General features: G+C 40.8%; 1 protein-coding gene across 11 annotated transcripts in view; it reads right to left on the reverse strand.

Annotated features, from left to right (window-relative positions):
* Positions 1-23,139: 23,139 nt before the first annotated feature.
* Positions 23,140-23,724, reverse strand: part of LOC127002446 (titin-like) — an 11,517-nt gene continuing 10,932 nt past the window's right edge. For 8 of the 11 annotated variants that reach the window (XM_050868422.1, XM_050868418.1, XM_050868416.1 and 5 more), the window contains one exon: positions 23,140-23,574. In XM_050868422.1, coding sequence (XP_050724379.1) covers positions 23,299-23,574 — 276 coding nt within the window. In that variant the 3' untranslated portion in view covers positions 23,140-23,298. The other 3 variants (XM_050868420.1, XM_050868427.1, XM_050868428.1) reach the window with 2 other exon arrangements.

The following is a 23,724-nucleotide window of genomic DNA, read 5'->3' on the forward strand; positions in this document are numbered from 1 at the left end:
AAAGGAGAAAACAAAGAGGTAACACAAACGAGGAGCAGATATGAAAACAAAAGAATGTAAATGAGTAATGAGAAAAACTACCATCATAAGAATAGGGAAGGTAAGGAATGGGGGAATGAAGAGACAAAAATGCATAAAATAGAAAACAATGTAAAGGAGTAATGAGAATTTTGCCATCAAGAGGAAATAAAAACGACTGACTTCCTCGATTTGGTTGAGCCGAATGAACATAATACTCGTAAATGGAAGATAAAAGAATGGAACATGAATGAGACACAAGAATAGAGAAAGAAGAGAAGAACAAGGCACGGAAAGGAACATTATGAATAGCAGGAAGAGAACGAGGAGTAAGAAAAGAAGGAAGAAGAGAAAAACCAGGAAGCGGATGTCATTAACTCTCTCAGGGAACAAAATAATAAACATAATATAAACATAATATTTACATTAAGCGAGGTGATGATAGCAGCGCCAGAAGAAGAGGAGGAGAAGGAGAGGAAGGAAACACAAATAGACACATTGGAAAACGGAAAAAAGTCGAAATATGAACATGATTAGAAAACAATACACCAAAATAACAAATAAATAAAACGTAGTAGTAGAATGAGGTAAAATTTTTAGTACGGTGAAAAGAAGTAATGGAGTAGAAGCAGACATAAGGGAGGAATGGGGGAGAGGGGTTAGGAGTAGGGAGAAAAGAGGGAGAGGAGGAGGAGGAGGAGGAGGAGAGAAGAATCCGAATTTATGGTTACAAAATTACTTTCTGATGGAAGTTTTGGCGCGGACGCTGCATAAATCTGGCTTAAAAATTCTCCACCACCACCACCACCACCACAACCACCACCACCACCACCACCACGCTGTATTTGGATGGTTAATTCTTTATCCGCCCCAACCACCAAAACCACCATTCCCATCACTATCTGCATCTACGCCATCTTCATCACCACCACCACCATCATCACTAACACCACCATCACCACCACCACCACCGCCACGCTGTATTTGGTTGCTTAGGTCTTTATCCCCCCCCCCCCTCCTCACCACCACAACCACCATTCCCATCACTATCTGCAGCTACGCCATCTTTATCACCACCATCACCATCACCACTACCACCACCACTACGCTATATTGGGCTGGTTAGTTCTTTATCCCTCATCACCACTTTTTCCATCATCACCATCAACGTCATCCATATCAACACCATCACCATCATCACTATCACCACCACTACCAATAACTCCACAACCAGTAGCGCGACAAACACCAGCAACATCATCAATACCATCATCACCACCACGCACCATTAACACCACCACTATCAACACCATCAACATCACGAGCCGGCTTTGTCTACTATAGGAGGAGGAGGAGAAAAAGGACGAGGAAAAAGAGGAGGACGAGGAAGAGAAGGACGAGGAAAAAGAAGGACGAGGAAAAAGAAGGACGAGGAAAAAGAGGAGAACGAGGAAGAGAAGGACGAGGAAGAAGAAGGACGAGGAAAAAGAGGAGGACGAGGAAGAGAAGGACGAGGAAAAAGAGGAGGACGAGGAGGAGAAGGACGAGGAAGAAGAAAAAGAGGAGAAGGAGGAGGAGCAAGAAGAAGTAGAATAGGGATAATACTGTCAAAAAAATATATACCAAATGAATATAAATAAACAAATAAATACATTAGAATCAAACTAAACAATAAACCGCACAAACTATAAAGAAAGTAGAAAACAAAGCATGTAGATACGGAAAAAATACAGTAACACAAGTGGAACAAGTGGTTTTTGAGGCTTAAAAATTCGAGAAGGGGCTGCTGGGGGATTGCCACGGGGTAAAAGTTTAAAGAGAAGAGAGCCTTGAGGAGAGAAAGAAACGGGGGAAAGAGAGAAAAACTGAGGAATGGTCAAATCTGAAAAAGGTAGAGCTGAGGAGGGGAAAAAAAGAGGAGACTACCCCACACAAAAATTTGAAGTAGACAGTTCGGGGAAAGGAAAAGCTAAAGAGCCTTAAAAGAGGGATAAAAAGAAGCACACAAATAAAATAAAAGTTGGGAGGTAGTTGAATGAGCAGAAAAGCTGAAAAAAGTAGAGAAATGGAGGAAAGACATAGCTAAAAAGGAGAAAAAGCACAGACAGAATAAAAATTGAGAGGTACTTCAGTGAGCATAAAAAATTGAGCTCAAGAGGAGAAAAATAAAAGCAGATTACGAAACCGAACTAGCTGAAAAAGTAGACAAATGGAGGAAAGGCAAAGCTAAAAAGGAAAGACACAAAAAAATTAAAGTTGAGAGGTAGTTCAATGAGCATAAAAAAAAGCTAGAGGAGAAAAATAAAAGCAGATTACGAAACCAAGCAGGCTGAAAATACAGACAAATGAAGTAAGGGAGGAGAAAAAAGGGAGGATACATATATAGAAAAAAAGTTGAGTGTGGTTATAAGCAACAAAAGAAAGTAGTGCTGCTGATAAAAGATACAGATTACGAAACGAGGCAAGTTGAAAAAGTGGGCAAATAAGGAAAAGAGAAAGCTGGAGAGGAGAAAAAGGAAACAAAAATAGAATATAAATTAAGAGGTAATTCAATGATCACAAAAAAAAGTAAAGCTGAAGATTGAAAAAAGAAACAGATTACGAAACGAGGCAAGTTGAAAAAGTGGACAAATAAGGAAAAGAGAAAGCTGGAGAGGAGAAAAAGGAAACGCACAAATAGGATAAAAATTGAGAGGTAGTTTAATGACCACAAAAAAAGTAAAGCTGAAGATTGAAAAAAGATACAGATTACGAAACGAGGAAAGTTGAAAAAGTGGACAAATAAGGAAAAGGCAAAGCTAGAGAAGGGTAAAATAGGGAGCATACAAATAAAAATAAAAACTGAGAGGTAGTTCAATGCGCTTTTTTTTAGCAAAGGAGACGGCTCAAGGGCAACGAAAAGAGTGCAGAGAGAAAAAAAAGCCCGCTACTCACCGCTCCCATAATGGACAAAAGTATAGAGTGGCATAAAAAGTAGATTTGAAGATTAAAAAAAGAAACATCACGAAACAAGGATAAGTGAAAACATAGACAATTGGGAGAAAAGGCAAGGCAGAAAGGAATTAAAAGGGACCATACAAAAAAAAGGTTGAGAGTTAGTTCTGATAAAAAAAGAGCTGAGGAGAAAACAGTAGAATACGAAACCAGGCAAGTTGAAAAAGTGGACAAATACGAAAAAGAAAAAAGTAAGGAGTGGAAAAAAAGAAGCACACACACAATAAAGAAACGTTGAGAACTGGTTACATGAGCAAGATAAAAAAAAAAAGGAGAGTTCAAGAGAAGGAAAAAAAAACTTGAGATTACGAAACCGAGCAAACAGGGACGGCAGCAAAAATAAAAATAAAAAGGGAGGTAAGGCGTACTTGCTCAAACTTTACGAGAGGGAAAAGAAAACGTAGCCTGGAAATAATTAACGGTTGAAGGGATACTCGGCTGTTTTTCTTTCCTTTTTATGCGTTTAATGAATAGGAAATGTCTAGGTCGTGTTAAGACAAAGGAAAAGTACACAGGTGATTCGTTAATTAAATAGAAGGCAGGCTCACTTAACAGCCAGGTGGTATTGTCTTGCGTCTACTCTGTATGTTTGTCTGTCTGTCTGTCTGTCTGTCTGTATGTATGTATGCCTAACACTCCATCTATCTATTTATTAATCTATCCATCTGTCTATCTGTCTATATATGCATGTCTATCCTTCTATCTATCTACTTACCAATCTATCTAAATGTATCTAACTAATATTCTCTCTATCTATCTATTTATCAATATATCTATCTATCTATATATCCATGTCTGTCTCTCTCTATCTCTATATATTTATCGATCTATATATCTACTTACTATATCTCGTGTATCTAACTATCTTCATATCCCGTTTTTTTTGTTTTTTTTTAACAACATAACGTGGGTAGCTGCGTCATTAATTTTTTCGATAATCATTAATCACTTTTAACGTGTTGATGGAAAAAGCTCATTTGATTGCATTCCATATCCCGGTGGCCGAAAACATGTGTCCAGGGAACGCGTCACAACTCATGATTAGGGAATAGCGTGTCGGAGCCCGTCCTGAGAGCCATGGCGAAGCTGCTATCTGGTGGGCTCTGTTTTGACGGAGTGGATGAAATTGATGAAAGATTTAACCCGGTAGCAGCGACGGGCCAAATTTGTGGCTTTACCGTGTAGCAGCGACGGGCCAAATTTGTGGCTTTACCGTGTAGCAGCGACGGGCCAAATTTGTGGCTTTACCGTGTAGCAGCGACGGGCCAAATTTGTGCTATGATATAAACCCCCCAAAATAGATGATACATAAACTGATCACGAATGCTTAGATATATATTTTGAAATGGTTTGTGTGAGTGATGATTTTTTCTCATTTCTCTCGTTTAGAGGGACCATTAAGAAACATGATCCATGCTGCTACCGGGTTAAAAGAGGCACAAAAGATTCACAACAACAGAGTGGACAAGACTGCATCACGCTTCCTCGGATAAAATAAAATAAAAACATATGAGATAAATAATAAAACGCACAATATAAGAAATTACCAATTAAACTTAGAACACAACAAATAGCAGAACATATCTTGATGAAATACACAACACACCAAAATATATACAACAAAGAATAATGCAAATAATACAATCAGTGCTGTTTTGCTGACCACCTATCAACCCGGACTCAAGCTAAACTCTCTTCGGGGGGCAACATAAGACAAGCAAGAATGTCGTCACTATAAAAGCAATTACCTGCGCCACTAGCGGGGTAGGTCCGACCAACAGGCCCCATCATGAAACAATTTCGGCGCTTTACTTTGAGCCTATCATAAAAATAACCGTAATAGTCTAATTCATTTGCCAATATCCCTTCATATGAAATTGAATAAAAAAATACTCATACAAAAATCAAATAGGGAGTTGTATGGTTTTGTCACGCCCACACACCTTTCCCCTTTATTCTCAACAGATCCATACCATTCACGCGGGTCACTTACAACGGTACAAAAATAGGAAAACCGAAAATAAGAGAGAGAGAGAGAGAGAGAGAGAGAGAGAGAGAGAGAGAGAGAGAGAGAAGGTATCGCTGACAGCTGGTGATTCATGAGCCCTTGACCCGAGTGAATTGCTAGTCCGTGTGTGTGTGTGCGTGTGTGTGTGTGTGTGTGTGTGTGTGTGTGTGTGTGTGTGTGTGTGTGTGTGTGTGTGTGTGTGAATGTATGTATGTATGTATGTATGTGCGTGTGTGTGTTTGTGCGTGAGGGGGGGGGGAGTAGGGTTGAGAGCTAAAAAGAAAGATTGGCTTAAAATAGTATTATATATTTGTATGTTTGTATCAATCTATCTGCTTTTTATATTATTTTTAGTACTGAATTGTTGGCGTCCCTTGTAGTACGTTGAACCGATTAAAACAGAACAAATTACGTTTTAATGAGATTGACCTAAGAATCTGTTATTACTCATGACCGGCAACAACTTATTTATAATCGAACGAAGAAAAACTATATATATGGAACAAAAAAAAAAACACTATATTTTTCCGATACTGCTGGTGTGTGTGGGACGGTGATGAGGTCAGTACGAAAGGAACGGATGAAAATATAGCAAAGAAATGGAAAACGAGTGAAATGTGTCAACAACATATCAACACCAACAATAACAACAACAAAAGCAACATCTCTCACCACTTTTCACTCCCTCTTTTCATTCCTTCCCTCCTACCTCTCCGTTTTTCTCTCCCTCCCTACCTTCCTTTCCTCCACATTTTATTATCTTCCTTACTTTCATCCTTTCTTTGCTTCTGTCTTCCTTATTTCCTTCACTTCCTTTCCTCCTTCCTTCCTTCCTTCCTTCCTTCTTTCCTTCCTTCCTCGCTTTTTGCTTTCATTCATTCATTCTTTCTATCCTTCCTTCCTTCCCTACTTACTCACTTCTCGCCTTCATTCATTCATTCTTTCTATCCTTCCTTCCTTCCTTCCTTTCTTCTTCACTCCCTACCACCCTAACCTCCCTTCCTTCTTTCTTTCCTTTCCTTCCTTTCTTTACTCTCTATCTCCTTACCTTCTAACCTACAGGACCTACCCACCCACCTCCCTCCCTCTCTCCTTCCCTCCCTCCCTCCCTCCATAACACGTTGAGTACTTGTTATGGAAAGGTCCACCGCCTCCCATCAACTCCTCCATTTCCTCCCCAGCATTCCTCCATTTCCCCTCCATCACTCTTCCCTCCCCCATCCCTCCCACACTCCTTCCCTTCCTCCTCCTACCAATCCCATCCGTTCTCCCTCCCTATTAACTTCTTCCTCCCTCCTTCTCTCCTTCCCTCTCTCTCTCTCTCCCTTCTTCTCTCTATCTCTTTCCCATCACATATTCCACTGCTCCTCCATTTCGTCCATCCCGTCATTTTCTTACATGATCCCTCTCTCGTCAGTTTCCTCCTCCTCCTCCTCCTCCTCCTCTTCTTTATCTCTATCTTATTACCTCTCATCTTTACTACCATTCAATTACTCTCACCTTCTAATTTTTTTTACTTATGTGTCAATAACTTGTCTTTTTTTCTTTTTTTGACACCCTACTTTGAGTTTTTACTTACTAAACTATCTTTCTCGTAAGGTTTTAAGTCTTTACCGTGATCTTTTTCTTTCTTTCTTTCTTTCTCGTTCGTTCGTTTACTTTCTTCTTCTTTTTTTTCATTCTTTTTCTTTGTGTTTTTATTTTTTTTTCGTTCTTTCTTGTTTGCTTGTTTGTTTGCTTGCTTCCTGTCTTTCTTTGTCTGTCATTGTCTGTTTGTTTGTCCGGCTATTTCTGCTTCTGTCTGTCTGTCTTTCCTTCTTTCTTTCTCTTTTCTCTATTTATTTATTTATTCTCTCCCTACCTTGTTCTTTAGTGCTTTCTTGCTCTCTTTCTTCCTCTCTCTCCGTCTTTCTGTCTGTCTGTCTTTCCTTCTTTCTTTCTCTTTTCTCTATTTATTTATTCTCTCCCTACCTTGTTCTTTAGTGCTTTCTTGCTCTCTTTCTTCCTCTCTCTCCGTCTTTCTGTATGTCTGTCTTTCCTTCTTTCTTTCTCTTTTCTCTATTTATTTATTTATTCTCTCCTTACCTTGTTCTTTAGTGCTTTCTTGCTCTCTTTCTTCCTCTCTCTCCGTCTTTCTGTCTGTCTGTCTTTCCTTCTTTCTTTCTCTTTTCTCTATTTATTTATTTATTCTTTAGTGCTTTCTTGCTCTCTTTCTTCCTCTCTCTCCGTCTTTCTGTCTGTCTGTCTGTCTCTCTGTCTGTCTGTCTGTCTGTCTGTCTGCCTCTCATTTCCTTCGCATATACTGATCCCGCCATGACCTTCCGAGGAAATGACTCAAGGCCCAAGATCAATGGGTACTAATCTCAAGACCATCACTAAGGAGCTTCCGCGAATAATGGCGCAATGAACGGTTTATGGGGCAGGTGATGGGAGGAAGGGGGATGCTGAAGGGGGAGTGGGAGTGGAGGAAGATGAAAAAAAGAGGAGCAAGAATAGAGGAGGGGAGATAAGTGATGGGGTGAGGTATTGATGGCATTAGGTATAGGCGCCACAGCCCATCTCGAAAGTCTTAAAAAATGGGAATGGGGAAAAGTGGAGATAGAATGAGAAGGAGTTGGAAGAAAAAGAAGGAAGGGAGAAAAGCGAAAGGAGAGTAAATGGGAAGGGGGGAACTGGTTGGTAAGAGTTGGAAGGTAAAGACGGAGAAGGGAAGAGGAAGGATGCAAGGAGATGGGCAAAAAGGAGCGAAAGAAAAGAGTAAACTGATGAAAAAGGAGAAAAAAGTAAGATGAAAATGGAAAGGATAGGGAACTGAAAGGAGAGACAAGGAGGTGAATATGAAAGGTACAAAAAGAGAAGAAAGGCAGGGGATGAAAAAAAAAATGAAAATGCAATGTTGAGAAAGGAAGATAAAAAGACTAGAAAAATTGGAAAAACAAGGCGAGGAGGAGGTAAAGAAAGAGGGAGGATGAGGTATGGAGAAAGGTACATTAGAGAAGAGAGAAGAGAAAAACGGGAAAGGGAGGGAATGATGATATTTATGTGGACGTGAGTAATGAAGGAAGGATGGAATAAACAACAGGAGGAGAGCGAGATAAATGATAAGCGCAAGAGAGGGAAAGTAAAGGTGTTGTGCAATAGACAGGTGTATGGAAGGTAAACTTAATTAACAGGTAAATGTAAAGGTAATGGTATGTTTTTGTGCTTTGCTAATGGATGGTGTGTGTTGAGTGTACCCTGCTGTACCCTCTCTCTCTCTCTCTCTCTCTCTCTCTCTCTCTCTCTCTCTCTCTCTCTCTCTCTCTCTCTCTCTCTCTCTCTCTCTCTCTCTCTCTCTCTCTCTCTCTCTCTCTCCACAGTACAATTATAACGTCATTAGTCTTCGTTACTGAATGGTACTACATAAAAGCAAACAACAGACACTAAATCAACGCCAAGTGGGATACAATAAATGTTGGTGAGAATTTACAGTCAGGTTCGATGATAAATAGCGTAACAATGGTTTGTCTCAGCGTGTGTGTGTGTGTGTGTGTGTGTGTGTGTGTGTGTGTGTGTGTGTGTGTGTGTGTGTGTGTGTGTGTGTGTGAAAAAAAAAGGACAGACAGACAGGCAGATAGACAGACATACACTATCTTCATTATTTTCTTTTACTTTTTCCTAGGTTCATTTTTGGATTCATTACTAATTCGCTTCCTTTTATCATTTTCCTTTTTTTCCCATATCCTTAACTTTTTCACACTATTCATAGTTACTCCTCCTCCTCCTCCTCCTCCTCCTCTTGCAACTACTAACCACTACTAACTACTAACTAGCAATAACAAGGAATGATCAACTCTTTCTCACCTTCGTTACCTGGGAAATGAGACGAAGGCAGGAGAATAGGATGCAGGTATTTTAACACCTGATCAATTACAGCAACGTCGATTATTCTACGCTTTTTCTGAGCTCCAAACTAACCCGAGCAGTAGAAATAACAGTTAAGATATTACAGCGAGGCGAGGCAGGAAAGACAGTGGTAGGATTTTTTTTTTCGAAGTCATCCGCCACTGGAACAAAAAACTACATCGTCCGCTATATCGTTGCGCTTTACTCAATTATCTTTACTAGAACACAAAACACAAGCATAACATATCAACATCCATTTAGCTGTTCATAGGCATTGCAGGAATTATTTATCTTTCTACAGTGGATCTTTTTTTTAGTCTATCACCTATACCAGAAACACTGACTAAACTAAGTCTCCCACATGTATGTATAGCGAATGATAACGGTAAGGAGAAGGGAAAAAGTGAAGAAATGAATCGAATAAGAAATCAATGAAAAAAATGAAAACAGAAGATTTTTTTAGTCTGTCTGTCTGTCTGTTTCTGTGTCTGTCTCTGTTTGTTTTGAAGGCGTTAAACAATCTGACGAACTCGCTAAATAAAGACAAAACAAAACAGGCAGCCTAGTTATGTAAGGAGACTGGATTTATCTCGCCTGGTTTTCCATGCTTCCACGTTTCTTCTTCCCCTTCTCCTCCTCCTCCTCCTCCTTCTGTCTTGTCCGCCACACACACACACACATTCCTTTTCTTCCTTACTTGACATTCATCCGAGCGGGCGATTGTGAGGCAGCCCACAGAGACACAGAAATGGCCCTCTACCCTACCTCTTCTCTCTCTCTCTCTCTCTCTCTCTCTCTCTCTCTCTCTCTCTCTCTCTCTCTCTCTCTCTCTCTCTCTCTCTCTCTCTCTCTCTCTCTCTCTCTCTCTCTCTCTCTCTCTCTCTCTCTCTCTCTCTCACTCCCTTCTCCTTTCCTCTCCTCTCTCGCCTATCTTACTTACATCACTCCCCTTTCCTCTTCTGCCCTACTTTGCCTTCAGTTCCCTTTTCCTCTTCCCGCTTTTCGTCCATCTCACTTCCTCCTCTTCCTTCCTTCCTCCCCTTTCTTCTTCCTTCCTCTCCTCCCCTCTCTATCTACCCTCCATCTCCTTACCTCACTTCCTTCTCCACTCTCTTCGTCCATCCCTGCAGCCTCCGTCCCTATCTCTAAATCTCCAGTCCCATAGTCTTGTTTCTCTTTCATCTCCCTTCATCTTGCCTTAGCCCGTTTTCCCTCAGTGGTCCGTGCTGGAATCTCTTACCTTCCTTGCCTTACCTTGATTTATCTCTCTCATCTTCCCCTCACGAACGTTTTTTTTTTATCTCAGTGCTTTCTTTCTACGGGTTTTTCTTTTTCTCTTATCCTTTTTGTCTATCTCATTCTCTCTACTTCAACCTCTGCCTTTTCGTCTCTCTCTCTCTCTCTCCCTCTCCCTCTCTCTCTCTCTCTCTCTCTCTCTCTCTCTCTCTCTCTCTCCAAGACTAGAGTTATTTCACACTCTTCTGCACCTACACACACACACACACACACACACACACACACACACACCAACCCCTTCCCCTCCTCCTCCCCTCCTCCGCCTCTACAAACTCATACACACATACACACAAGAATACCTTTATATATTGATTTTGCTCTTTCTTGCATCCTTTTCTCCCTCTTGCCACTTTACTTTCTCTCCTTCTTCCTCCTTTCTCCTTTATTACAGTTATTATCCCTGCCTCTTTTTATTCTCGTTAACTATCCACTTTTTTTTCCCCTTATCCAATCTTGCCATCCCTCTTTTCTTACTTCCCTTTATTCTATCTCTATGTTCCCTCAGTTTCCTTTCCATCTTTCTTTTCTACAGTTTTCATATTCCTCCCTCTATATCCAATTGGTCTTCCTTCCTATCCCTTCAGTTATCCCTTCTCTTTTATCTCTTACCCTTTTTTTCTCCTAATCTTATATCCAACATCATTTCTCCGTTGCCCTCTTCCATAATTTTCTCTCCCTTATCACTCATGAACTCTTCCTCAACTAGCTATTCATTAATTCTCTCTTCTCTTCTCTTCCTTTCTCTTAACCTTCTGTACGAACCCTCCATTTTCTCTTCTCCTCCTCCGAACCTTTCTTCCTCATCACTTCCGAAACTCATCCTCGACCAACCATCCCTTGCAGGAGTAGCACGCTTTCCTCTTTAACCCATCCACTTAACCCAACCCTTCCCTTCCCTCCCCTTCCTTTCCCTTCCCTTTCCTTCCCTGGCATTCCCTTCACCTCGCTCCCTTTAGCTTCCATCAGAGGAGTCGTTGAGAGCGATCATAGGACACGCAAGACCCTTATTAAACCATCTACTTATTCCATTTTCGCCATAAACTTCGGTGAAATGCTCTTGGGCGGCGTCTGGCTAATGGTGGAGACGGTGAAGGTTAAAGAAAAGGAGCGGGAATGGGATAATAGGAGCAGGAATGAATGGGATATGATGGGAATGGAGAGAGGGGGTGAGAGAGAGGGTGGAGAGAGAGGAGAGATAGAGGAGAGTGAAGACAGAGACAGAGATACAGAGACAGAGGCAGACACACACAGACAGACAGACAGAAAGAAAGAAAGACAGTGATAAGTGGTAAAGGGAGGAAGAGATGGAGGAAGGTACTAAGAGAAGGAGAAAGAAGAAGAGGAGGAAGAGAAGGAGGAGGGAAACAGATGAATGAAACCAATAAGGAGGAAGGAGAAAGAGAGGGAAGTGAAACAGACGAGCAACTCAGTAGAAGAAAGAGGAGGAGGAGGAGGAGGAAAGAAGGGAAAGAAGAGAAAGACGAAAGGATTGAGGAGGAAAAGGGAAGCGAGAGAGAAGGGAAACAGATTGAAGAATGAGGTTAATAAGGAGGAAGAATGGAGGGGAAGAGCGAAACGAAAGGAAATTTATAGTGGAAGAATGAATATGAATAGGAAGAGGAGTAGGAAGAAGAGGAAGAGAAGGAAGAGAAGGAAAAGGATAAGAAAGAAGAGGAAGGAGAAGGAAGAAGACTGGAAGAAGAGGCAATGATAGAAGAGAGAGGAAAATGAAGAAGATGGAAAATTATTGAACAGAGCACCAGAAGACGAAGCTGGTAAAAAAAAAATCGTAGTAGCAAATCCTAAAGCGAAAAAGAGATGAGATGCTGAAGATAGCGCGGGCAAGGGAAAAGGAATAAAAAGGGTCTACGGAAAAGGAACACCAAGAATAATTGAAGTACGATGCAGAATGTAAAGCTCTCGGGTTCAGGAGAGAGAGCCTGAAGGATGGAGGGTTAAGCGAAGTGATTGGGAGAGATGGAACAGAATGGGATGGGAAATGACGGGCCTCAATGGGATGTGACGGGTAGGGAAATGAAGAGAAGCGAAGGGAACGTAAAGGAATGAAAGGGAAGATAAAGGAACTAAATTAGACTGCATGAAATAAGAACAAGGATGGAGGGTTAAGCGAAGTGATTGGGAGATATGGAACAGAATGGGATGGGAAATGACGGGACGCGATGGGATGTGACGGGTAGGGAAATGAAGAGAAGCGAAGGGAACGTAAAGAAATGAAAAGGAGGAGAAAGGTACAAAATCTAACTGCATGAAAGAAGAATAAGGAGGAAGAATAGAAGGAGAATGAAGAAAAGGACAAAGAAAGGAAGTAATGCCAATATTGATAAAGAAACTAAAATAAAATCTGAAAGGGGAACGGTGCAAGAACATACGACATTCGGAAAGCAAAAGGGAAAAATGAGATAACTAGAAAAGGCATATAAAGAAGCTTCAATTAGGAACAAACAAGAAAAAAACGATGAAAAGGAAGGGGGATAATAAGTGAGGTTACTGGAAATGGGAAGGACAGTGAAGAAAAGCTGTAGACGAAGAAGGAGGAGAGGGAAGGCTGAGTAGACGAACAACTCTGTGGGAGAAAAAGGAGAAGGAAAAAAGAGGGAAGAAGAGGAAGACGAAAGGAGTGAGGAGGAAAAGGGAAGCGAAAGAGAAGGGAAACAGATTGATGAGTGAGAAGATATAGTGGAAGAAAGAGGTATTTTGGTGAAGAGAAAGGAGAAACACGACCGCGGAGGTGCAGAAAGGTAGGAAAAACAACATAGAAAAGCGTCATAAAAGAAACCAAGAGAAAAAGTAATAACGAGACAAACAGAACAAAATTAATGAAGATGAAAAAGCACACGAAAACAGCAAAGAAGGATAAGAAAAGAGAATGAAAAACAGCAACAGAGAAAAGGACACGAAAGCGAAGGGGCAGAAAAGAGGGAAAACAACAACAAAAAAGTAGCAGAGAAAAAAGTACCAGAAAAAAATATCCAAACAAAGAGGACTTACTTTAAGGCGAGGGAAAAAAAACAACACTAAAACAGCACAGAAGGTTAAGAAAAGAGGGATAAAAACAACAACAAGGAAAATGACAAGTGCGCAGGTAGTGAGAGAAGGAAGGAAGGAAGGAAGGAAGGAAGGAAGGACTCTCAAGGGACGTGTTGGGTGATAAGAGAAGGAGGCTGGGAAACAGGTACATCCGGGTAATAGAAAAACAAGGCACGTACAGGTGTGTTATGAGGAGAGAGGCAGCCAGGTACTTTCCCTCTCCTCTGTTCCCCTATACCCTTCACCTGTGCCTCCCTGCCTCTCACTTGTCTCCTATTGTTTTACGTCTTATTTTTATGCTATATATTTTCCTTCTTACTTTTTCTCCTTCCTTCACCTGTCTCTCTGCCTCACACCTTTCTTCTGTTTTTTTTGTTTTTATACGCCTTGCCTTTGTTCTATTTGTCCTTTCTGCTCTTCTTTGTTCTCTTCTTCTCGAATCTACTTTTATATTTTCGTTTTTCTTTTTGCTAGTTTTTTTTCTACCTTTCCTTGCCCAGCTTTTCATTTTTGCTATCTCTTATTAATTATTTTTTTCTAACTTTTCTTATTTACTTCTTTCTGACACCAAACTAATTCTTCCTATTACATATCATTGCCTTTTGTTTACCCCTTCACCTCTTCATCTCTTATACATCTCTTTCTTATTGCCTACCATTTCCCCTTCAGCCTAACCTATCAACTGCGTCCCATCCCCACAGCCCATCATGTTCCCCGCTGCGTCCTTACCCGCCTCGCTTGCCTTCCCTTCACTCCCCCTCCTGACAGCCGTCCGTCCCCTGTGCCGTCACGCCGTCGTTGTGAAGCCTAAGTGACGCCCCGCAGCCACCCACCAGTCCCACGCCCCGACACACAGGTACTCGAAACTCATTAGCGCTGGCCGGACGAGACAGGTGTGTGTGTTGGGGGGGAGAGGGGTGTTAGCTGAAGAGAAACGAGAAGTGTTGTATTTCTGCTTACGTCAACTCTAGTTTCATGGTGGTAATTTCAATTCGACAGTATGAAGAACTTCGATTAATTTATCCTTTTGTTTGCTGTGCGAATTATAATGTACGGTGGCTGCTTCCTTCAACCAAAACTTCATTATTTCCATTACTGTCCTTCGACAATTAAATTATCTCCGTTAATCCCCCTTTCTTTGTTTGCTTTTTGAGGTGTGGGATTATACGCTTAATCTGACCACAACTCCCTTCACAGTGAATTTCAACTATTGCTTCTACCCCCTTTACCTATACCAACTACGTTTCATGTTTGTTTGTTATTTGTAATTCGCTTCCTCTAGCAAAAGATTTATTATTTCCTCTTTGGTTTGGTATTGCAATATTTTTGTCAACAGTTCTCTTTATCTACCCAACTGAATTAAGATGTCAACTATTACTTTCTGGCAAATGAAGGATCTATATTTGGGGGGTTTGCTATCTTGTTATTTTCCATCCTAAAAGACGGATGTCCTTTATCTAGTCAACTGAATGAAGACGCCGCGTGATCGAGGTGATTAAAAGTGACGACCTAAAACAAGACGAAGATGAATGAAGATAAACTCAAATCCAGCCTCGTCTCGCCCTGCCTATCCCTCCCCTGCCCTGGCCCTACCCTTCCCTGTCCGTCCCCTACCCTGCCAGCCTTCCCATTCGTGGTCAGAGGGAAAATAAAAAGAGAGAAGGGAGGGGGGAGAAATAAGAAGATAAGAAGATAAGCCGTTCATCTGTCGCAGTAGGAAAACAACTTCTGGAAACTTAGTGAAAGCCTTGCGTATGATTTATTACCGGACGTGGAAGAAAGTTCGGAGAGAAAATTTGTAGCGGACTGTGGCGAGGCGTTTCCCGTGATGGGCGAAGCGTCTGGACCTGTGTTGGGTAAGGCGTGTGTTGGATAAGAGGGGGGGGAAGGGAGGGGAAGGGATGATGTACGTGTGTGTGTGTGTGTGTGTGTTTGTGTGTGTGTGTGTGTGTGTGTGTGTGTGTGTGTGTGTGTGTGTGTGTGTGTGTTGATAGGTATAGTTCCTTGATAGGTTACGTTTCAAGTGTTTTTCCTTCACTTACTCCTTCAAAGTCCATATTTAACTCTACTTTATTTTACTTCACTTTTCCTTTAGTCCTATCATTCACCTTTCTTTTCCCCTCTCTACTCACATTAACCCATCAACAACTTCCCTTTTTAATAGATAATTGCTAAAAAAAACAAAAACATCCCAGCTACCCCCAAGTAAACATCTCACTCAAACACAACCAATAAAGGAAACTAATCTAACGTTGTGAAAATGCTCCACTGAACGCCACCAAAGTCACACAATCGTAGACCCTTCGTTCATTATTCAATTATTGGAGGATTGATTTCAGCGCGCCCAGAATTCGTGGAAGACTGCATTGTAAAAGTCAGTTATGCCGGACGCGAACTCTGAAATGCCTTGTGGATTTGCTGCCTAATAACTGGACGCCAATATTACGAAACAGCGATGGAAAATTAAGGCTTTCCCGGAAGACCTGAGTTACCGCATGGAGTCTACCGCTCTGTCTCGTCCTGATCCCCGCCCGAATATGCCTCGCCTCGCTCGCCCCTTTCGCCCCACTCCATCCCACCCCGTCCCGTCTACCCCAAGAGCCCCGTCGATGGCTAGATGATGAATGGACGAGCTGCTGCATTAATTAATCGCTCACTATACGGGTCAATAAGTCAAAACAAGGCGGCGGAGCTCACGTGCAGTACAGATATTAATAATGGAGACAAAGACGTAAAAAATAGGGGAGTCATTAACCGGGGAATCCATTAATTACAGCAGAGGAAGTGAGGGAGAGGAAGGAGAGGAGTGGTAGAGGATAATATGAGTAAACTGGATAAGAACTACGATTTCACTGATCAAAGGGGAGAAGTACTGAATGGGTGACGTGAATAAAGCAATGAATAAATGAATCAGGCAATTGACGAGTGAATAAATGAGATGAATGGCGGGAAATTGAACGATGAAATGAATAAGATGAGTCGAAGGAAGAGGATCAGGCAGCAAGCATCATCTTCTTCGTCCTTCTCCTCCTCCTCTTTCTCCTCCTCTTCTACTTCCTCCTCGAGTCAAGACCCTGAAGTGACCTTGGTAAAGCATTTCAAAAACCAATGACATGAAAGACTTGACAAGACTTCGTACCCTGCAAATAGGTCAGGTCAGAACCATCTCTCTCTCTCTCTCTCTCTCTCTCTCTCTCTCTCTCTCTCTCTCTCTCTCTCTCTCTCTCTCTCTCTCTCTCTCTCTCTCTCTCTCTCTCTCTCTCTCTCTCTCTCATTACGTAATCACCTGATAAATCTAGGTGTGATAAAAGGCTTCAGGAGGCAACACGCCGCTCCCGAGACGCCTTAAGTTCCGGCGCGAGAGTCAAGTTATTCCTCGTTAGCTATGATGATGAGGGGATAATGACGCTGGCGGGGCAGATGGAGGCGGTAATTCATGAGCAAGAAAGCCAGAAAGGAAATAGGAAAGGAAGTGCAAGAGAGAGAGAGAGAGAGAGAGAGAGGGAAGGGGGAGATTGAGTGAAAAGAAACTTGGGTGATGAAGATGGAAGATGGAGGTCAGAAAGGATATAGGAAAGGAAGAGGGAGAGAAAGAGAGACGGAGGAGAAAGAGGGGGAGAAAAGGCACTTGGAAATGAAGTTGAAGAGAGAGAGGGGGGGGGGGGGGAGAAAGAGAGAGTTAAACAAAAAGAAACTTAGGTGATGAAGATGGAAGGGATAATTCAAGAGGAAGAAAGCCAAAAAGGATATAGGAAAGGAAGAGAAGACAAGGAGAGAGAGGGAGGAGGAGGAGAGAGAGAAAAGAAACTTGGAAAGGAAGTGGAAGAGAGAGAGAGAGAAAGAAAGGAAAATTGGATGATGAAGATGGTGACGTTAATTCATGAAGAAGAAAGTCAGAAAGAAAATAGGAAAAGAAGAGAGAAAGCGAGAGAAGAGAAAGACAGAAAAAAAAGAAACTTGGGTGATGTAGATGGGGTCTTGATAGGATGGGCAAACGAAAGGGAAAGTCCTCACAACTGACCGTCTCTCCTCGCCTCACCTGACAACTCACTCACGACGCAATTAACAAGACTGATCGCTGCGAGACTTCCCTTTAAATCGAGAGGCGAGATCGAATAATTGTAGTTTTGGAAGAATGGTTATCCAGCCTCGAACTCGCTGCTGTCGTCCTCCTGTTGTATTTCTATTTTTCTCCCTGATGTCCCTTCCCTCTTTCACATCTTTTCCAATCCTTTCTGTCTATTCCTACTTTGAAACTACAACTCCTATTTCTTGTCGTCTTATCTCCACGTATCTATTCAACCCCGTTTTCTCTTCCATTTATCTTTCCTTCTTTCTCTTCTTCTCCTATCTTTTCCTTGCACATTTCTTCTTCTCCCTTCTTCTTCGTGTCCATTCTCATACCTATCCTCTCTCCCCTTTCCTCTACTAACCCAATTTATCCCTTTACCCCCCTTCTACACAGTCTACGCTCATTCCTTACCCCATCTTCCCTCTCTACCCTGTAAAACAATCTATTTACAATCATTATTCCTCCAATCTTTACTCCCTCTCTCACCCTGTTCCTCCTTCTATCCGCAATTGCTTATAAATCTACTCCTGTTGCCAATTACACACATTACGTTTCTCCACCACTATCATTTCCCTGGGCAGAGAAAGGCCACCATTCGTCTCTCCCCCAAATAAATGCATTAGTTATCCCTCAGTCACACAATGTAATCCTTATTTTCTCCTCCAGCACGAAGAAAAATCAGTCTTTCCTCCATCAGTCTAGTAAATTATTCCTTTCTCAACCTCGTATCCCGACCATTAATTTCCCCACCACATAACTTACCCATTACCTTCGCCACAAGGAGCACCACCTCCACCGCCTTCATCAACAACAACAACTCCACGACGCACCAAAGCCCGACTATTTTATCTTTCACACATACCACACAAGGCTTTTTACACTCTCCTCCTCCTCCTTCTTCTCCTCCTTCACCACTTTCATCGTCTTCGCTTCCTCCTCTTTCTCCCCCTCCTCCTCCTCCTCCTCCTCCTCCGCGTCTCACTCCCCTCTCTCACTCCATCACCCGACAAGGCCATTCGTTTCTTAACCCCACAAAACACTTCTCCTTCACTCCACCGCGCGAATTGAGCCATCACTTTCTCCACCAAACTCCTCCTCCACCACCACCACTTTCCCTTCCACCCCCTCCCATCCACCTCCAGTTTCCCCTCAACCATCATCAACACGCAAGCTTGTAAACACGACACTGCCAAAAGCACACTACATCCAGCACCACCACCACCACAACCACCATCACCACCACCACCACCACCATCACCGTCGACGATACCATTTTGTTCCCTCATCCCGAGAATATAATTAACATCTATTCAGGCATAAAAGTAATTAATAATAAGCCTCGTTCAGTACTCTCCCGGCTAAGGCAAGATATTAGAAGCCTTTGTGAGGGCTAAGAAACGCGTGTAAGCTGAACTGCTGGGAATGAAGGGCTGGAAAAATAATAATCTGTTAAAAGGAAAGTATGTATGAAAAGAACATGTCTGGATAGAAAAGGTGAAACAAAAGGGACAGAGAAAAAAGTCGTGTTGAAATAGGTGTATAAAAAAGAAAAAAAGGAAAGGAAAAGGAAAAGAGAAAGTTTATAATAAGGGAGAGGCTGGAGGGGAATCTGGATCTGGATATCACGCATATGAAAAATAACAAAAGGGAAGATATAAAAAAGATGCGTAGAAATAAGGATATAAAGAGAGAAAATAAAAAAATAAAAAAGGGAAAACAGGAGAAACAGAAAAAAAATGTAAAAGAACGCTAATGAAGGGGAAGAGAAAAATAAAATCGTGTAGAGAAAAGTAGAAAAGAAAAAAGAAAAAGAAAATAATCTGTAAAAAAAAGACGATACTGAAGAGGAAATATCATGTAGAAATAAGTATATAAAGAAGAAAAAAGAAAGAAAATAAGGTAAAAGGAAAATGTATGTAAAAAAATGAAGCTACAGAAGAGGAACGATGAAAGGAAAGGGAAAAAAATGATGTGTAGAAATAAAATTGTTTGCCGTCCTTCTCTCAGCTCTGGTATGTGGTGGTCGGTTGCTTTAATTTTTCCATCTTCATTTCTTGGTTTTATATCCGACTCGATTCTATTCTACTGCGCCGCCGCCCGTCCTGCATCACTGTTCTATTTGCCGACGTCCACCTCCCTTCTTCCTTCCCCTCTGTCATCCCATCTTCCCTTCCTTATGATGCGTCTCCTCACTCTTCCTTCCTTCCTTCATAACTTCCTTCACCTCCCACCGTTCAATCATTTTTTTCCAGATTCTCTTACTTTTTATGCTCTGTCTGTCTCTCTGTCTGTGTCTGTCCGTCTGTGTATGTCTGTCTATCTATCTATCTATCTATTATCCATATATCTATCTACCGACCTATCTTTCTTTAAATACAACTATCTACACATCTATCACTTTCATTTTCCTCCCTATTCCCAAGTGTGTGGAATGATTATAAATGATTTTCATATTTAACACAACTCTACGGATCGAGACAGTCACATTTCATTAATAATCTATATATCTGATGACAAAACTCTTGGGAGTAATGTTTCAAGAAAATATGGGGATGACAAAGCAAGTAGGTATATAATATCCAGTATAAATAAACTGTTTGACTCAATGAATGTAGTTTAGAACTATACTTGCATAGATCGCTGGAAAAAAAATAATACGGTGTAAAAAACAAATGTAGAAAAACGAATTAATCATAAAGAGAAAAAAATATTTTTATATAAATCAGTTAGAAGATGAAAGCATAAGCAATTACATATACATTTTTCCATGTCCCAGTCTTGTTATTAATAAAATAAATTACAAATACTATGAGGAAAGAAATATATATGTAACGTGCAAGGTTCAAAGCTATGGAAGCAACAGAAGCAGTAATATCTCTCGAATATAATATCAAACTCCATGATCTTGTATCATTACGATTTACTTCTGACTTCTGATGTGTTCACTATAAATATTTTCAAAACAATAGCATCCATTACATGATAATACTTGAAGAACAACAACTTTATAAATGAAACCTAATCTCAACCACCACCACCACCACCTCCACCGGCACGACCACAACTACAACAACCATTACCTTCCTAGGAACTGCGAGTACTGCCCAGGCGTTAACAGAGCTGGGCAGGTACTCATACAGTTGACGAGACATCAACCCAAGACGCAAACAGGATTACAGGGAGTCTATTTACAATTATGAAAAGGAGAATATGTGCGCTCTCTCTCTCTCTCTCTCTCTCTCTCTCTCTCTCTCTCTCTCTCTCTCTCTCTCTCTCTCTCTCTCTCTCTCTCTCTCTCTCTCTCTCTCTCTCTCTCTCTCTCTCTCTCAAAATTATCACGTCCTACCACCCACGCACGTTCTCTCCCCTTCCTCCTCCTCTTCCATCACCTTCCTCTTTTGGACACACTCTCTCTCTCTCTCTCTCTCTCTCTCTCTCTCTCTCTCTCTCTCTCTCTCTCTCTCTCTCTCTCTCTCTCTCTCTCTCTCTCTCTCTCTCTCTCTCTCTCTCTCTCTCTCTCTCTCTCTCTCTCTCTCTCTCTCTCTCTCTCTGACATATGCCATGAAAAACAAGAGACATACTAATATATCATAATGCTAAGCGGATTTTTTCCCAGCTGACGTGACATTTAACAGTTCAAAAAATACATATATAATAAAACAAGGATTCATAGTTATTATTCTGACACGCTTTATGTTTCTGTGTGTGTGGGTGTGTGGGTGTATGTGAGGTCATGTATATGTGAATGTGTGTGTGTGTGTGTGTGTGTGTGTGTGTGTGTGTGTGTGTGTGTGTGTGTGTGTGTGTGATATAACGTTTTCTTCTCATATATAACAGAAAAAGTGCGTACAACTAAACTTCTATATTTGACCTTTGAATCTTCTAACAATGTAATAACACAATGATATAGTCATAACGAATGTCTAACAGGTTTTTCGTTAACACCAGAAAACTTATCTAAATCTCAAATTGTGATTCTCAAACCTGAATCTGAAATATAACAAACAAAAAAACACACGTAATGAACAGCAAGAATCGTAAAGCTGGACGACACACGCACACACACACACACACACACACACACACAGACACACACACACACACACACACACACACACACACACACGTGGACACTATTACCATCATAAGCCTGCCGTCAACAGGTTTCCAGCCAATCATATTCTCCGATTGACTGATAAACAACCCTCTAAGCAAGTCACGTGTTGGCTTCCCAAAGTATACAGACCCGAGCACCAATCACAACACGATGCTCCCCTGACGTACTGAAGACCTACGTAAATCAGGAATCCCTCGAGCCAGACAGGTATTCCATGCACCCAATCAGCAGAATAGAAATGAAAACAGAAAAGAAAAGTAACAATTGAAATTCGTGAATCGTAGAAGTGTAAACGTTGAGAAGCATTTTCTAACACAATCATAACGCAAAAAAAATGTTTACACTAGTTCTCAATATATGAATATTTATGCATTGTTCTTGCGGATGAATAATAAACTATATGCTAAAACGTAAACGCTTATAAAAACAGCAGACAAAAATATGCATAGATTATCATGAGAAAGGAAAAGTATAAATTATGAATGCTTTTTTTTATATCATTTTTCTATATCATTTTTATATTTTTACATTTTTTTATATCATTTTCTTTCTATATAATTTTTCTATATCATTTTTTTCTATATAATTTTTTTCTATATAATTTTTCTATATCATTTTTCTATATCATTTATTATTATTATTATTATTATTATTATTATTATTATTATTATTATTATTATTATTATTATTATTATTATTATTATGATTATTATTTATTATGATTATTATCATGAGAAAGGAAAAGCATAAAATAATAGCTTTTTTTTCTATATCATTTTTCGTGTGAAAGCAGAATGTTGCAAGATTTTTTCTATTTTGTTTTCACCTTGATATTCCATTTATTTCATTTATTTAAAATCCTTAACATATAAAAAAAAAACGAAACCAATGATTGCGAGTCGAGTAAGATTCCCACGTATTTTCTGATCTCTTTGTTCAGAACACATAAGCCGATTAGTCATGATGGAACCTAATGATATAATATTTAAACTCAGAACATTCAAGAGCCAAGATAAAGATATTCTTCAAACAATGGCCAAGAAAGTAAAAAGAATGATACAAAAAGAGGAAAAGGAAATATATATTCAATCACAGAACATTCAATAACAAGATATCTATATTCTCTAAGCACGACCCAAAAACTAAAAATAAGAAGAAACAAGAAAACAAGACTAGAAAGCAAGAAAAGAAGAAAAGAAAATAAGGAGGAGGAGGAGGAGGAGAAGGAATCGTTAGGTTTGATGAGATAACCATAGAAAGAAAAAACCTAATGTCTCTCTCTCTCTCTCTCTCTCTCATCTATATTGCTCTCTCTGTCTTAGTTACTTGATTATTCCTTTCCCTTCATCTCTCTCTCTCTCTCTCTCTCTCTCTCTCTCTCTCTCTCTCTCTCTCTCTCTCTCTCTCTCTCTCTCTCTCTCTCTCTCTCTTCCACCCACATTATTTCCTTTCCTCCTCTTCGTGCTTCTCCTCCTCCTCCTTCTCCTTTATTTAGTATTACTCTTATTTATATTATTATTTTCTTATTTCTTTCTTATCTTAAATCGTTCTCTTCCCCCCCCCCCCCACCTCCTCGTCCTACTCCTTCTCCTCCTATCTCAAAAAGAGTTCATTCAGTCTGTTGGAAAGAGCTTACACCGGGTTTCCATAGGGACGCAAAGTGTAAGTGTTTATACTACAATGTTCACCATAGTAAGATAGATAAGAAAAGACAAGAAAATATGGAACACTTTCTTAGGGATTTAGTTTTAGGATCCCATCGCAAGCAGCTGGGTGTTGAGGGGACATTTTGGTGGTGGTGGCTGTCGGTTTGGTGGAGAGTGGCAGCCTGTTCCCTCACACTGGTAACAGCTTCTGCTGCTACTGTCCCGCCCCCGCTGTCTTGTGTCGCTTGCTTAATTCTTCCCGGACGGCGCGGGCCACCTTCCTCACTATTCTTTTCAGTTGTTTCTTCGCCACTTTTCTATTCCTTCTTGTGTTGGCGTCCTTATCCATCACGGGTGTGATTGAGACTGTCTGTTCGCGGACTATTCTCTCTTGTATGGTGATGATAAACTTCAATTCAGTTTCGTCCGTTTCTTCATCTCCAGTAACTTGATTTTCCTGATTTTCTGTAGCATCTTCGTAAGAAACAACCTTCCGTTGATTGACAACTTTTTCTTCTGTTACGGAAGGAGTAATCTTTTCAATAACTGTCTCATTTCTCACAGCGGGAACCTTTTCCTCTGTTACAACAGGGACTTCTTCTTTCTCTTTAGAAACAGTGACAAACTCTTCTGTAACCGA

The sequence above is a fragment of the Eriocheir sinensis genome, chromosome 23, assembly GCF_024679095.1.
Source record: "Eriocheir sinensis breed Jianghai 21 chromosome 23, ASM2467909v1, whole genome shotgun sequence".
NCBI classification, from domain to species: Eukaryota; Metazoa; Arthropoda; class Malacostraca; order Decapoda; family Varunidae; genus Eriocheir; species Eriocheir sinensis.